Genomic DNA, 12,662 nt, shown 5'->3' with positions numbered 1-12,662 from the left:
AAACCCTATTCATGGGGTCGCCATAAGTCAGGATTGACTTGAAGTCTGTCCATTTCAGGGCTCTCTGTCTGGGCTGTAGGACTCTCAGCAGGCTGCACACTATTCCCATGGCACACCCTCCCTGAACATTTTCTCCTGGCTGTAATACATCCCTGAAGTAAGATTCATTGGCCAGTCCAGTTGGATTCTGTCCATGGAATGCAGTGGGGGGGGCATCCTGGGCTGGCCCTCTCTATTGGCAGATGAGAAGTTGGCCAGTCTTGATGACAAGGGGTGGTGCTGTATGACTAATGATGCCATTTCCATCTCTCGCTGGTAAAATCTATTTCTTATCCGCTATCCGTCAGGCATTCTGTTTATACAGTCTAATTGATGCCAAATTAAGTGAACCAGTTAGGCCTTATGAGGTGTTTCAGATTCAGCTGTTTTTGGAGTCCTGAAAGGTCCATCATCACAAAGGTGTAGCTTGATAGGACGCATACTGAATCACAGGGCCATTTCTCACAAGCACAAAATATCTGGACCTGGTTTAAGTTGCAACTGGCAGATGGGCTTAAATGGCAGCTTCTTTAAGCCAAATGCACAGAAGCAACTTGCCTGCAAATATGCAAGCTGCACAGGGTGGCCAGACTTCTCGCTGTACCTTTAAGAGTTCAGCAGCAATTGGCAAGTGACCAAGCTTAACTCCCCACCAGGCAAAGCTTCGGCTTGCTGCAATCCAATGCACAGAAGCAGGCCAGGCTGGGGTGTGGCTTGTTCCTGGGCAGCTGGCAATCCTGAGTACCTGAGAACAGGTAAGCCTAGAAAGACTGTCCGTGGTCATCTGTTAAACTAAGCATCCTTAGTTTCCTTCCCCAAAAGCAAGCACCTTCCCACTGCCTCTGGATGTTTGGTATTAACCTACTGCAAACACAGTTTGCAGTTTCCCATCACTCCCCTGCAAGCAGGCATGTTGAGTGCTGCAACTAGTAACTACCAGCCACCAAAAAAGCCATTAAAAAACAATATTTCAGCTGTTGATGCATAAGCCTAAACAGAAGCATTCCTAATACAACATCCAGAGGGGGAGGCAATTTGGTGTAGGACTATATGGATAACTGCTCTCTACTAAGAAAGCACAGGCAAGGCAGAGAAGGGGTGCCAGTAAATAGTGCAGGATCATCCTTTTCCTGTTACTTCCAAAATGGCGCCATGCTGTTCGGTTCTTTGCTGTGGCAGCCCCAGTTTACCTGTGACATCAACTTCTGTTTAATTGTCCTGCCTGGCCTGGGTTCTCTTGACCTACCCTCTCTCTCCTCCTTCCTGCATAGCCCAGCAGCAGCATCCAGGCTCACATGGTGAACGTGACTATGTAATTTTGTTGTGATCTTTCCTTTCTCTTCCCTTCCCTCCTCCCCACACCCATAGTTTGTTACTCTCATTCACAACTGTGTTAAGGCTAAAATTAGATGATAAGCTTCTGTAGGTGGGACTCTGTGTGTGACTTGCTCTGCCAAGTCTCTTGAGAGAGGGAACGTCAGTAAGCACAGGGGAAGGCCAGCTTCCTTGAACCAGCTGTTTCTCCTTTGCCAGCTAGTGAGAGACAACACTCTGAACTTGGCCCTACCACCGACAGCATGGACATATGTCCAAGATCCCCCTCTCTATAAGTTATCACGCATAGTTACAAAACTCCCCTGCAGGAAGGCAGGATGTGGATAGTCATGTAGGTTAGTCATATAGGAAAATAATTTGGTGCTCCAAGGTCAAGGCACAGACAGCACTCTTTTAGTTTCAGGGGTCTGAGGCCGACTCTCCATTTTTTGGTAGGGTGGACTAATGCTAAAGACAGGACTCCTGCACCTTTAATAGTTGTAGTCACTTGCTAAAATTTTCTCTGCTACACAATTATTAAAGGTACACATGCTCTGTCCACTTTAGCATTTGTTGTGCAGTGTGGAGAATCCGTCACCACCCTCAAACAAAAAACCCCACTTCCTCTGCCTTTGCAACCACGTAACAGGCAAACCTCAGCCACCTTTCGCCACTGGACTGCATCTCTGCTGGAGAAAAGCCCCAAGAACTGAAATTCTCCCCATCCATCTTGAAGCTCCTAAATGCACAGGAATAGTTCCCCTGGCTCTGGTGGTACCAGGTTTTTTTGGGGGAAACTCGAGATTGTTTTTTTAAGTGCCCCCCCCCATCTTCTATTATCCTTTACAGCAGGGCTAAGTGTTCAAAGTATATTTTTACAGGACAGAGGGCTGAGGTGGAGTCACATATGTGAGGAAATCCTCTTGCTTACAAAATAACATTTAACAGGTCATTGGGGCAGAATCATCCAAGGTCATGATTACTGCAGATTTTCAGGCCTGGGAACTTGTGCTGACCCCTAGTGGCTCTTGCTGAAGTGACATTTTAACAGACAAATTGAAGTTGATCAGAAAGGAAAAACACGTGAAATAAAGGCGGTCTTGTGGATAGAGGAAAATAGGAAAAACAAAATGACTGGTTGAATGAACGGCTTTTCTAAAAAAATAATAATAATAAGTAAGGTTTTTGGAGCAGAGAACTTTATGTTGTTGCTGTTAACTATATTTTTGGAGTAAGGAACTTGCATTATTGCTGTTTTTATATTGTTACATCTTCCTCTAGGATGCCCACCTTAACATGGTGAGGGGGTTTGAGAACGTCAAAGAAGCTGAGAGCAATGCCGTCAGGAGTCTAGACCAAGAGGCTAGACTCCTAGCAGGGGCACCCAAGGCAGAATGGTCCAAGCTGAGACACCAGACTAAGATGCATCCAGACTCAGAGGAAGGCAGTGGTAAACCACCTCTGAATACCTCTTACCACGAAAACCCTATGAACAGAGTATCCAAAATGCAACACGAGATAGTGCTGGAAGATGAGACCCCCAGATCAGATGGCACTCAGTGCGCTACTAAGGAAGAACAACGGACAAGTACGAGTAGCGCTGTGACTGACGCCACTGGGTCAAAGCTGAAAGGAAGCCCAGAGGCTGATGTGCACAGATGCAAAAGGAGAGTCCGGAGTTGTGCGATGTACACAATAGGAAAATGGAATGTGAGAAGCATGAACCAGGGAAAGTTAGAAATTGTCAAGCAAGAAGTGGAATGTATCAACATTACAATACCTGGCGTGAGTGGAGGGAATGGAACATTTTCAGTCGGGCAACTACAAAATATTTTATGCAGGAAATGAGAAATTAAGAAGAAATAGGGTTGTTTTAATAGTGAGAAGTGATGTAGCAAAAGCAGTTAGGGGCTATAACACAAGGTCTGAGCGAGTGATATCAATGAGATTTAACGGGAAACCTATTAACATAATCATCCAAGTCTATGCTCCAACGGCAAACACAGAAGAGGAACTGGAGAGATTTTACACAGAATTACAGGAATAAATTAATCACACATGAAAAGATGTTCTGATAATCATGGGGGACTGGAATGCAAAAGTAGGGAACAGAGAAGAACTAGAAATTGTGGGGAAATGGTGCTTAGGAGAAAGAAATGAAACAGCAGAAAGACTTATTGAATTCTGTGAAGCCAATCATTTGTTTCTTGCAAACACATTTGTTGAGCAACTGAACAGATGACTGTACATGTGGACATCACCAAATGGTCAACACAGGAATCAAATTGATAATATAATTGGTAGCAGAAGATGGAGTAGTTCCATACTTTCTGCAAAAACAAGACTGTGGTACAGATCACGAACTGGTAATATTGAAAATCAGAGTAAAGCTAAAGAAGAACAAAGGAATCATAATGCCAAAATACGATTTAAATAACATCCCAAAAGAATAAAGATGAAATAAGGAACAGATTTGAGGATTTAAGCTTAGTTGAGCGAGAACCAGAAGAACTATGGAGTGAAGTCAGAGACATTATCAGGGAAGAATGCAAAAAGACAATACCTCTCGTTAAAAAGAGAGAAAGACCTCAATGGATGACTGAAGAAACTCTTCAAATGGTTCAAGAGAGAAGAAAAGCAAAAGGATACAGAAACACGGTCTAGGCTCCTGGCGGCTTTGCTCTCAGGTTCTCAACACTCTCAGACCCCCTTAAGGTGGCATTAGGGGACTTATTAAGGACATAACCGGTATGGGGGGAGCACATAGAAATAGGAAAAGCCGACGGAAAATCCAAGGGACAAGGCCTGAACTTCCGGAAAGCCGCCATTAGCCGTGATTCTCTGTGTGCACAGGCGGATGTCGTTCTACCCCTTGACATCTCTGTAGTCGACACCTCCTTAATTAATGACGCGGGGCTGGGGCTCTTTCGCTATATTTGCGAACCGCTTTGTATCAATGGGCTAGCTAGAATGTAAACAAAATAAACATAAATAGAGCCGCAGGAGTCATAGAGCAGCGGAAGAGTGTGCGGCATCCCGGAAGTCACTCTACCTCTTTTTCTCCTATGTCCTCGGCGGATGTTACATTAGCAGAGAACCCTAATAGGCGCATGCGCACTTGTGTTGTTAGCTCCACCCACCTCCGTGTATATGTGTGTCGCGACATTTAAACCTCCCCTTCCTTCTTCCCGGAAGTCGTTTAAGCGGTGCTGCTCCGTAAGTCTTCCGGGTAGGCGGGCGGTTCCCCACCCCTGAGCAGAGCTCTGCGGCCGGCCATGGAGTGAGGCGGCGGCCGGGGCCTGAGGCAGGTGAGTGGGGCAGAGGGAAGGGATGAGGAGCGGAAGGCCGATGAAGGGCCGCGCTTGGAGAGCTTGGGGGCCGGCGGCAATAATAATAATAACAACAATAGTGAGGGCGATTCTGAGCCGCCCCTCGCGGGCTCTTTCTCTTCTCCTTCCTCCAGGCACGACGGAGCCGCCGGACGGAGACACCGACAGGAGCGGGGACCTCGACCAGCCATCCCCCCAGCGGCCTCTGCGCCTCCTGCCTGGACGCCCTCGACCCCATAGAGCCTGACCACCCCCCAACGCCCACCCCCTCCTCGGTGGAAGTGCCGGCTTCGGCCAGGGCCCCCCATCAGCCCGCCCGCCCTCCCCGGTCCTCTCCGTCTCCGAAGTACCCCTTGGGCAGCTCTTAACAACTCTGGCGAGGAACCCGCTCTCTCGCTCCCCAGGCTGCTGAGACACTCCCACACGCCTAGTCAACTCCTGCTGCTTTCTTTTCTCTGTCCCCCCCCCACAAGAAACTTACATGCGTGTGCCTCAGCCCCCACCCCCGGCAAAGCTTGCAGCTAACTCTGAGGCCCTCAAAAGCAAGCAAGAGAGAGAGTTTCCCCTCCCGTAAGGTTTGTAGCAAATCTGCCGAAAGGTTTTTTCCTTTTTTCAGAAACAGCCCAACCTTACCAGTTTTCTCTCTCCCCTATCTGTTGCTTGCTCTCCATCCCCCCCCCCCCACACACCCCAAGTCAACCTCTTTCTTGCGTGGGGGTGGTGGTGGTTTCTCCTCTTTTTCTAGTCTTCTGTACCCTCTTGCCCTCCTCCACGCCTGCCGGCTGCTCCCCAGTTTGCAGCATTCCTGTTTTATGCTGTGCAGAGGGGAAGTCAGCGCCCATGAGGGAGTACAAAGTTGTGGTTTTAGGGAGTGGGGGGGTGGGTAAGTCGGCCTTGACCGTGCAGTTTGTCACTGGGACATTCATTGAAAAGTACGACCCCACCATCGAAGACTTCTACCGGAAGGAGATTGAAGTGGACTGTTCGCCATCAGTACTTGAAATCTTGGATACCGCAGGAACGGAACAGTTTGCTTCTATGCGAGATCTCTACATTAAAAATGGCCAAGGGTTCATCCTAGTTTACAGCTTGGTAAACCAACAGTCTTTTCAGGTAACAAACATAGTTTTGCTTTTAAAAAACAAACAAAAACCCTCTTTGATGTGTGTTTCCAAAAAATCTTAAGAAACTGAAAACTATATTTTTCTGTTAAAAATACAAACAGGCTTTAAGAAAACACAATCACAGCTTCAGCAGCACTGTATTTTAGCGTAGTACTGAAAAAAACAAACTGCAATATTTATTAATAAAACTTGTTTAAAAAAATTATTCACACTTTGTTACAGAGATGGTTTTGGATAGCAATGATTGCTGATTCCGATTGCTAAAAGCTGTTTACATAAAATTGTGAGCTGGGTCAGGATATGTCAAATGTCTTGCTGAGTGGGGTTTTTTTTAAAAAATAACTTTTGCATTCCCTTAGATAACTTAACAGTCTTCAAATATGCTCTCTCTACAGCCATATAGTAATTTGGCCATGGCCAGTTATCTGGGTTCCCAGGAATAATTCACTCTGGGAAGTGGGTGGAAGTGTCCTCTATAGAAACATGCTCCTTTAATTGAAGCTCAAGCATGAAGAGCTACAGCCTGGCATCTTAATCGTGATTCTTGTAACCTGAGAGGGACCTGAAGTATGAAGGAGTGCATGGGAGAGATTAGAAGCTGTTCTCCTAAGAGCTATGCAGAGGCTCCTTCCTGGCACCAGCTAACTTGCTGAGTTGGACTGGCTCCAGCTTCTTGGCAGAGTCTATTACACCCACGCAAAGAGCTGAGCGTATCCGTGGATGCATAGCTAGATAAATGCTTATCTCAATTCCAGCCCCTTTCCCTTGGCATTCCTTTTCTATTGCATTTGGCTGCCTCTTTCTTCCCTGTTCATGATATCTTGCATATTCCAGCAGAAAGACAATTTAATAACCCCTTGAGCCTCCGTTGAATCCACAAGTGGGGCAGTGGAGCCCGTTTGCACTTAGGTTGTTTGCAAGGGGGTGGCCTTTTTAATATTCCTGATCAAAAGGAAGGAGGCATGAGGCTTCCAATGTTAATAATTATACATTCCAACATTAATAATTGTAGCTTTCAATACTTATTTCTGTGGCTTAGAATTGTGCAAGATACTGTAGATCCCGTGCGACTTATTTATAGTAACACTTCATCTGTAGAAAAGTCATGTCTTTTTTTCTCATGCTGTAGTGGATGCCTGCAAAACCACTTAAGGACCCCTGCAAGGTGTATGACAAGCTCCTTGTTCTTGCAGTCTCTTGTAGGTGCCTGCGAAACTTGGAAGGTGTATCAAGGCCCTGGCAGCCCACTGTACACATGCCTGCCTTTTCTGTTCTCTCATTCCTGTATTGTGAGGTTTTGGGTAGGGGCTTGCACTTTGTGCAGAATTTATATAGTTTTTTTAAGCAGTAAACGCTTACATACTTGAAGGCATATAATTGATCTCTCCTCTGAACATGAAGTTCCCACAAGTGCATTCCTGCCCCCTAAATGTAAATTGTCACTTAACACCCCTTCAGTGCAGCCAGCTCTGCCTCCTAGCATAGTGGCTAAATCGCATAACATTTGGCCCAGTGGCCCATTTTCAATGTTGTATTTTTAAGTTGTTGTATCCTGCCCTGGTACCTTTGGGTGAAGCCGTCCTGATTTGTTGTCTGGCAGCGACGGCAGTCACAAGAGCTTCAGCAGGCTTCTTTTCTTCTTCAGGATATCAAGCCAATGAGGGACCAGATTGTCCGTGTGAAGAGATACGAGAAGGTCCCTCTCATCCTGGTGGGGAATAAAGTTGATTTGGAGTCGGAAAGGGAAGTTTTGTCGGCGGAAGGGCGAGCGCTCGCACAGGAGTGGGGCTGCCCGTTTATGGAGACATCTGCTAAGAGCAAGTCCATGGTGGATGAACTGTTTGCGGAGATTGTGAGGCAAATGAACTATGCATCCCTGCCTGAAAAGCAAGACCAGTGTTGTACAACTTGTATTGTCCAGTGAGCGAGAGAGAGCAGACCCTCAATCATGGCCATACAGAGCAGGTTGGTGGAATATCCATGGCTAACAGTTGCCACCACCCTCCCCCACCCCCCCCACCCCCGCCAGAGGAAAAAAAGCTGTTAGGCTCAGGATGGACTAAGGTGTCTGTGTTGACAAACAACCCATGCATCAGTGTTCTTGCAGCAGCCCTGTGACTGAGAAGCAGCCAATTTAACGGGGTGCGGGGAGATGGCCTAAGGCCACTCAGTTGAATTCATTGCTTGGAAAGGGTTTAGAGTTGGGCTTCCTAAGGCCAGCACTGGGGCCGCTTGTCTCCACTGGCTTTCACTGGACGGCATGTTTAGATGTTCTGCAGGGATGCAATTTACTGTTTCCTGCCAGCCTGAATTGTTGTTGCAGGTGGCTTCAGCAGGGCATCTGACAATTGCGTTGTGTGTCTGCCAGGGTTGCCATATACTGTGTTGTCTGTGCCAGCAGGGGGTTGGGCTAGATTACCTTTTGAGATCCCTTCTGTTTTTATTTGCCTTATAATCAGGGTGTTGGTTCATCTAGCCCAGTGCAGCGTGTAGTGACTAGCAACAACTCCCCGTGGTCTTGAGCAGAGAATGGTGTTTCCCACCTCTTTTAGCTGGAGAGGCAAAGGGCTGAACCTGGTGCTTCCTGGATGCAGTGTGTGCTCTGCCCGTGAGATATAATCCCTTTCAGGTTTGCCCAGAAAATACTTCACTTGCCCTGATTGAACGACATTCTGCTGATTGCACGGAGCATCTCAAGTAGCTCACCTTGACATGTGCAGCTGCCTTCTGGTGGGGAGCTGATGACTGGGCCCCAAAGTGAAAGTGCAGAGTGGACCTCTGTGCTTTGTGCGACCATGCAGTCTACACTGCCCCAGGCTGAGAGAGAGAGAGAACGCTCAGCAAACAGCGCTCCCTCTCCAAGAGGTGTAATAAAGCTTCCGCAGTATTTGGCAAGGTACGAAATAAGCCTGGCACAGGCACAGCATCCTGGGATCATGTGCCACTGTGCTTGGTAACTGGGTTAACAAGCCATACAGGCCACTAACAGATCTCCTTCGTGAACTCAGGGGTAGCCAAACCTTGTGCGTTTGACAGGAAGGTGAACGCAATTAGAGAAAACGGAAAGATGCAAGGTGCTGATGGCAGTTTTTGTTGTTGTTGTTGTTTCTTTCTGCCCCGCCTTTTGGCCAAAAGGCCCTCAAGGCTGCTTACAAAAAAAACACAAATATAAAAATACATCAACAAAAACAATACAATTTACAAAAAGCAGCAGTTACAACTTCCAATAAAATACATTAACAAATCACAGAGCAAGAAGTTGGGCTACTTGATTCAGTCCTGTTTGTAGGGGAGGAGGCTAGCCCAAGGTACTCTTCCCAACATCTTTTTTCTAGTCCTCCAGCTTTCTTGGTACGTTCCAGGTGTCGCTGGACTGCAACTCCTATCATCCCTGACCATTGGGCATGCTGGCTGTTTGGGCTGATGGGAGTTGGCATCCAGCAACATCTTGAAGGCTAACCCCTGGCCTAATCAAAGGGGAACTACTCTAGAAGGAGAGCACTCCCTTGGAGCTCTCCTCCGCTTGCTGGCTTAGAGGATAAGGTGGCTGTCTACAAGGTATGTGAGGTGGCCTACTGTGCTGTACCCCTTGGTGCCTGCTCATGAGGGCGATGTTGATCAGGTCGTGATGGCAAAGTCCTCACACAAGCTGTTCTAAACTGATTCTCCGCCGTGCAAATCACTTTAATAACAGAAGCATAACATGAGGCGGCCTCCCAGCTCAAAAGAGGCAAGAGGTTGCAAAAGCATCATGAGGCGTCAGCTGTCCCTTACGTATTCGGGGCAGGGGGGCTGCTGACAGTAGGTTACAGTGCAAGAATTTGTGATGAAACTAATGTTAGTTGCTTCCAATGGAATGAAACTGAAGCAGCGACATCGTATAGTATCTCCTTTGCCTGCTGAAACTTCCCCTCTTTATTTATTTATTTATTTATTACATTTATATAGCCGAAGCTCTCTGGGCGGTTTACAGCAATTAAAAACAATAAAAACAAATATACAAATTTAAAAACACAATTTAAAAACACATGCTAAAATGCCTGGGAGAATTTCCATGCATTTTTTTTCCAGGCACTACTGAATGTGAAATGTTAACTCCAGATATTCCCGGACTTCAACTCCCATCAGCCTCATTGATGGCATGGCCAATGATCAGGGATGATGAGAGTTGAAGTTCAGCAACATCTGGAGGGCACCATGTTGGCTACCCTGAGTTAATACTAAATCATATAATCTTAGAATAGTAGAGTTGGAAGGGGCCTATAAGGCCATCAAGTATACAAAGCTCTATATAGCTTGGGACCAGGATACCTGAAAGACTGCCTTACCCCTTATTTACCCAGTCGATCACTGTGCTGTGCAGGTGAGGGCCTCCTGGAGACACCATCTTATCGGGAGGTTCATTCTGCACAATATAGGAAACGGACCTTAAGTGTGGTGGCGCCTACCCTGTGGAATTCCCTCCCTTTAAATATCAGACAGGTGCCATCTCTGCTATCTTTTCGGCGCCTTTTGAAATCTTTCCTCTTTCAACAAGCCTTTTAGGTTGAGACCTATCCCAGTCTGTGCCTGTGTTAGAATTGCTTAGTATGTTTTTTAATAATGTTTTTAACCCTTTTTTAAGTTATTTTTTTTAAAATGTTTTTAATGCTGTTTTGTTCTAATGTATTTTAAGATCTGTTTTTATGATGTTTTAAAGTGTTTTAGTGCTTTGTTTGCCGCCCTGGGCTCCTGCTGGGAGGAAGGGCAGGATACAAATTAAATCATAAATAAATAAATCCAACCCCCTCTCAGTGCAAGAATGCAGGAATAAATATATGATTTTGCAGGAAATCTGTCAGCTAGAAACTTGTTTCTTGTCTGCTCCTCCTCATAAATCTTTATTGTGCAAATGTTCTGGATGCTTCACCCTCTTGGTGAGAGGCTAGAGGCATTGGCATAAGGGTTGGAATACAAGCCCCTTTAGAAATAATGGTGGTCTCTCTTCTTTCTCATTCTGCTGTTTGCGGCCGAGGAGTAGAGGGTGGGGCATTCCATGCGGAGAGGTGCCTGCTTTCGCTTCCGTTGGTAGGCTGTCCTCTGCTGGGTGTAACACTTTCTGAGCTGTGTCACTGCTTAGTTCCTGTCTGCCACTCACCATGCTGTGTAATCTTGACCTCTGATGAAGTTGGCTGGGGGCAATTTGTACACCCGCAAACAAAGCATGAGATAGGAGAATGTGAAGGAGCCTTGATTGCGTGGGGGGGGGGAGCTGCTGCAGAGGGAAAAGCTGACCTCCCCAAACCAGACTTTTGGGGGGTGAGGGGTGCCAGGAAGCAGTGGGGTCAGCTTAGTATAAGTAGGGGGATGTCCAAACATTTGTCTGTATCCTGCAAGAGTATCCTGCCTTTGATTGACTCTTTGTCTTAACTGCAGATAAAAACTCAGAGGAATTTGCACAGATGCTGCTTTGGAGAACTCCTTTCAGCCCAGGCTGCAGAACTGAGCCTTGCTAAATCCTGTCTCTCTCTTTAGAGCACATTTCCAGGCATTCAGTGCAGAAAGAAAAAGTAAGCGGCGGCCATGGAGATCTGTAGGCCTGCGAGAAATGCTTAGCATGTTTACCATACGTTTTGAAATCTGTTCTTTATCTTTCAGTCCTCTCTTGGTTTTTAATAGCTTTCTAAGTTCCTATTAATGGCTAATATGCAAGAGTTCATTTTTTTACAAAAACATTTTGATTTCTTTTAATTGATTTCCAAAACTTGTATTTATTAAACTTTAAACTCAGTATTACCTACTCAATGCCTTTTTTTAAGATAAAGTTTTAATGGAGAATAAAAGTGAGCCTTAAACAAATGGTTACTTCTGTATATTACCTCACATCCATGCTTGATTTGCAAAAAAAGAAAGTGTTTTCTTCTCCTCCAAAATGTCATTAGTTGAAACTTCAAAATGTTCTGTTTACATGTGATGGTGTCATGGAAAGATACGAGTCATCTTATGTTGTGAGGATGTTCTTAACATTGCGTTCCGCAGCAGTTGTGGTGTGTGCTGGTCATTGGCCTGACATGAAGACAGAAAGTTATTGGACAGGGTCCAGAGCCATCCAGCACATTGTATGTGTTTTCTCTGTTATCACATGGTATCTAGAGTTTGTTTTTCTTTTTAAACTGATGTAAGTCACAAGGACATCTCCTTAACTGTTCAGTTTTCAATTTCTAATATGCTTTTTCTTGGAAAGGGATAATGTGTCCTCGCAAGGCTTTTGTTCCATAGCAAAAGCTACCTTGGGTTTGCCTGACGGGATTAAGACAACATCTGCACATGTAAATCAAATGCAAATAAAAATGACTTTACATTTTCTAGTCCTTAACTATTGTTTCTCTCATAATAATATTTTGAAGCAATATCTGTTTTCGTTTGGTGCCCTGTTGCACTGCTTCTCCCCCCCCCCTTCCCGGTTTCTGGTAAACTGAGCATTAGTTGGTATAACAGGGCGATACCATAAGCAGTAACTCCATATAGAGATGCATTACACAGCCATTGCCTTCTGCAGAGTTTACCTGATTTAAACTATTTTGTCTGAATACTTGAAACCTTTGAACAGCAACACAGGTATTAAGCAGAATGGAGAGTATATAAATAGTTGAAATGTTTTGAGTTTTGTTAACACAACTGTTGCATATATTGGAGCTTTTTCCAGCAGTGACTTGGGAAATCTTCTTTCTCCCTCTCCCTGCAGTTTTAATAACTGCAGCTCATTTATCTGCATCAAAAGTTGTAGGTTTAAGAGCCCAGCTTAAGTAATTTGAACATACTTGATAAATATTGACCTGTCTGGTAAAAGTCAAGGAATGACTTAACAATTAATTCT

General features: G+C 45.5%; 1 protein-coding gene across 1 annotated transcript; it reads left to right on the top strand.

The window, feature by feature from the left end:
* Window positions 1-5,232: 5,232 nt before the first annotated feature.
* RAP2C (RAP2C, member of RAS oncogene family) lies at window positions 5,233-12,161 on the top strand. The gene is made up of 3 exons (XM_061598421.1): window positions 5,233-5,795; window positions 7,452-7,771; window positions 11,222-12,161. Exons 1-2 carry the CDS (start codon window positions 5,523-5,525, stop codon window positions 7,728-7,730), a joined length of 552 nt encoding a protein of 183 aa, XP_061454405.1. The 5' UTR covers window positions 5,233-5,522; the 3' UTR covers window positions 7,731-7,771; window positions 11,222-12,161.
* Window positions 12,162-12,662: the final 501 nt, after the last annotated feature.

Source organism: Rhineura floridana, chromosome 16, assembly GCF_030035675.1.
Source record: "Rhineura floridana isolate rRhiFlo1 chromosome 16, rRhiFlo1.hap2, whole genome shotgun sequence".
Lineage (NCBI taxonomy): Eukaryota > Metazoa > Chordata > Lepidosauria > Squamata > Rhineuridae > Rhineura > Rhineura floridana.
The sequence above is the reverse complement of the archived record's forward strand: the minus strand, read 5'-3'. Positions and strand labels throughout refer to the sequence as shown.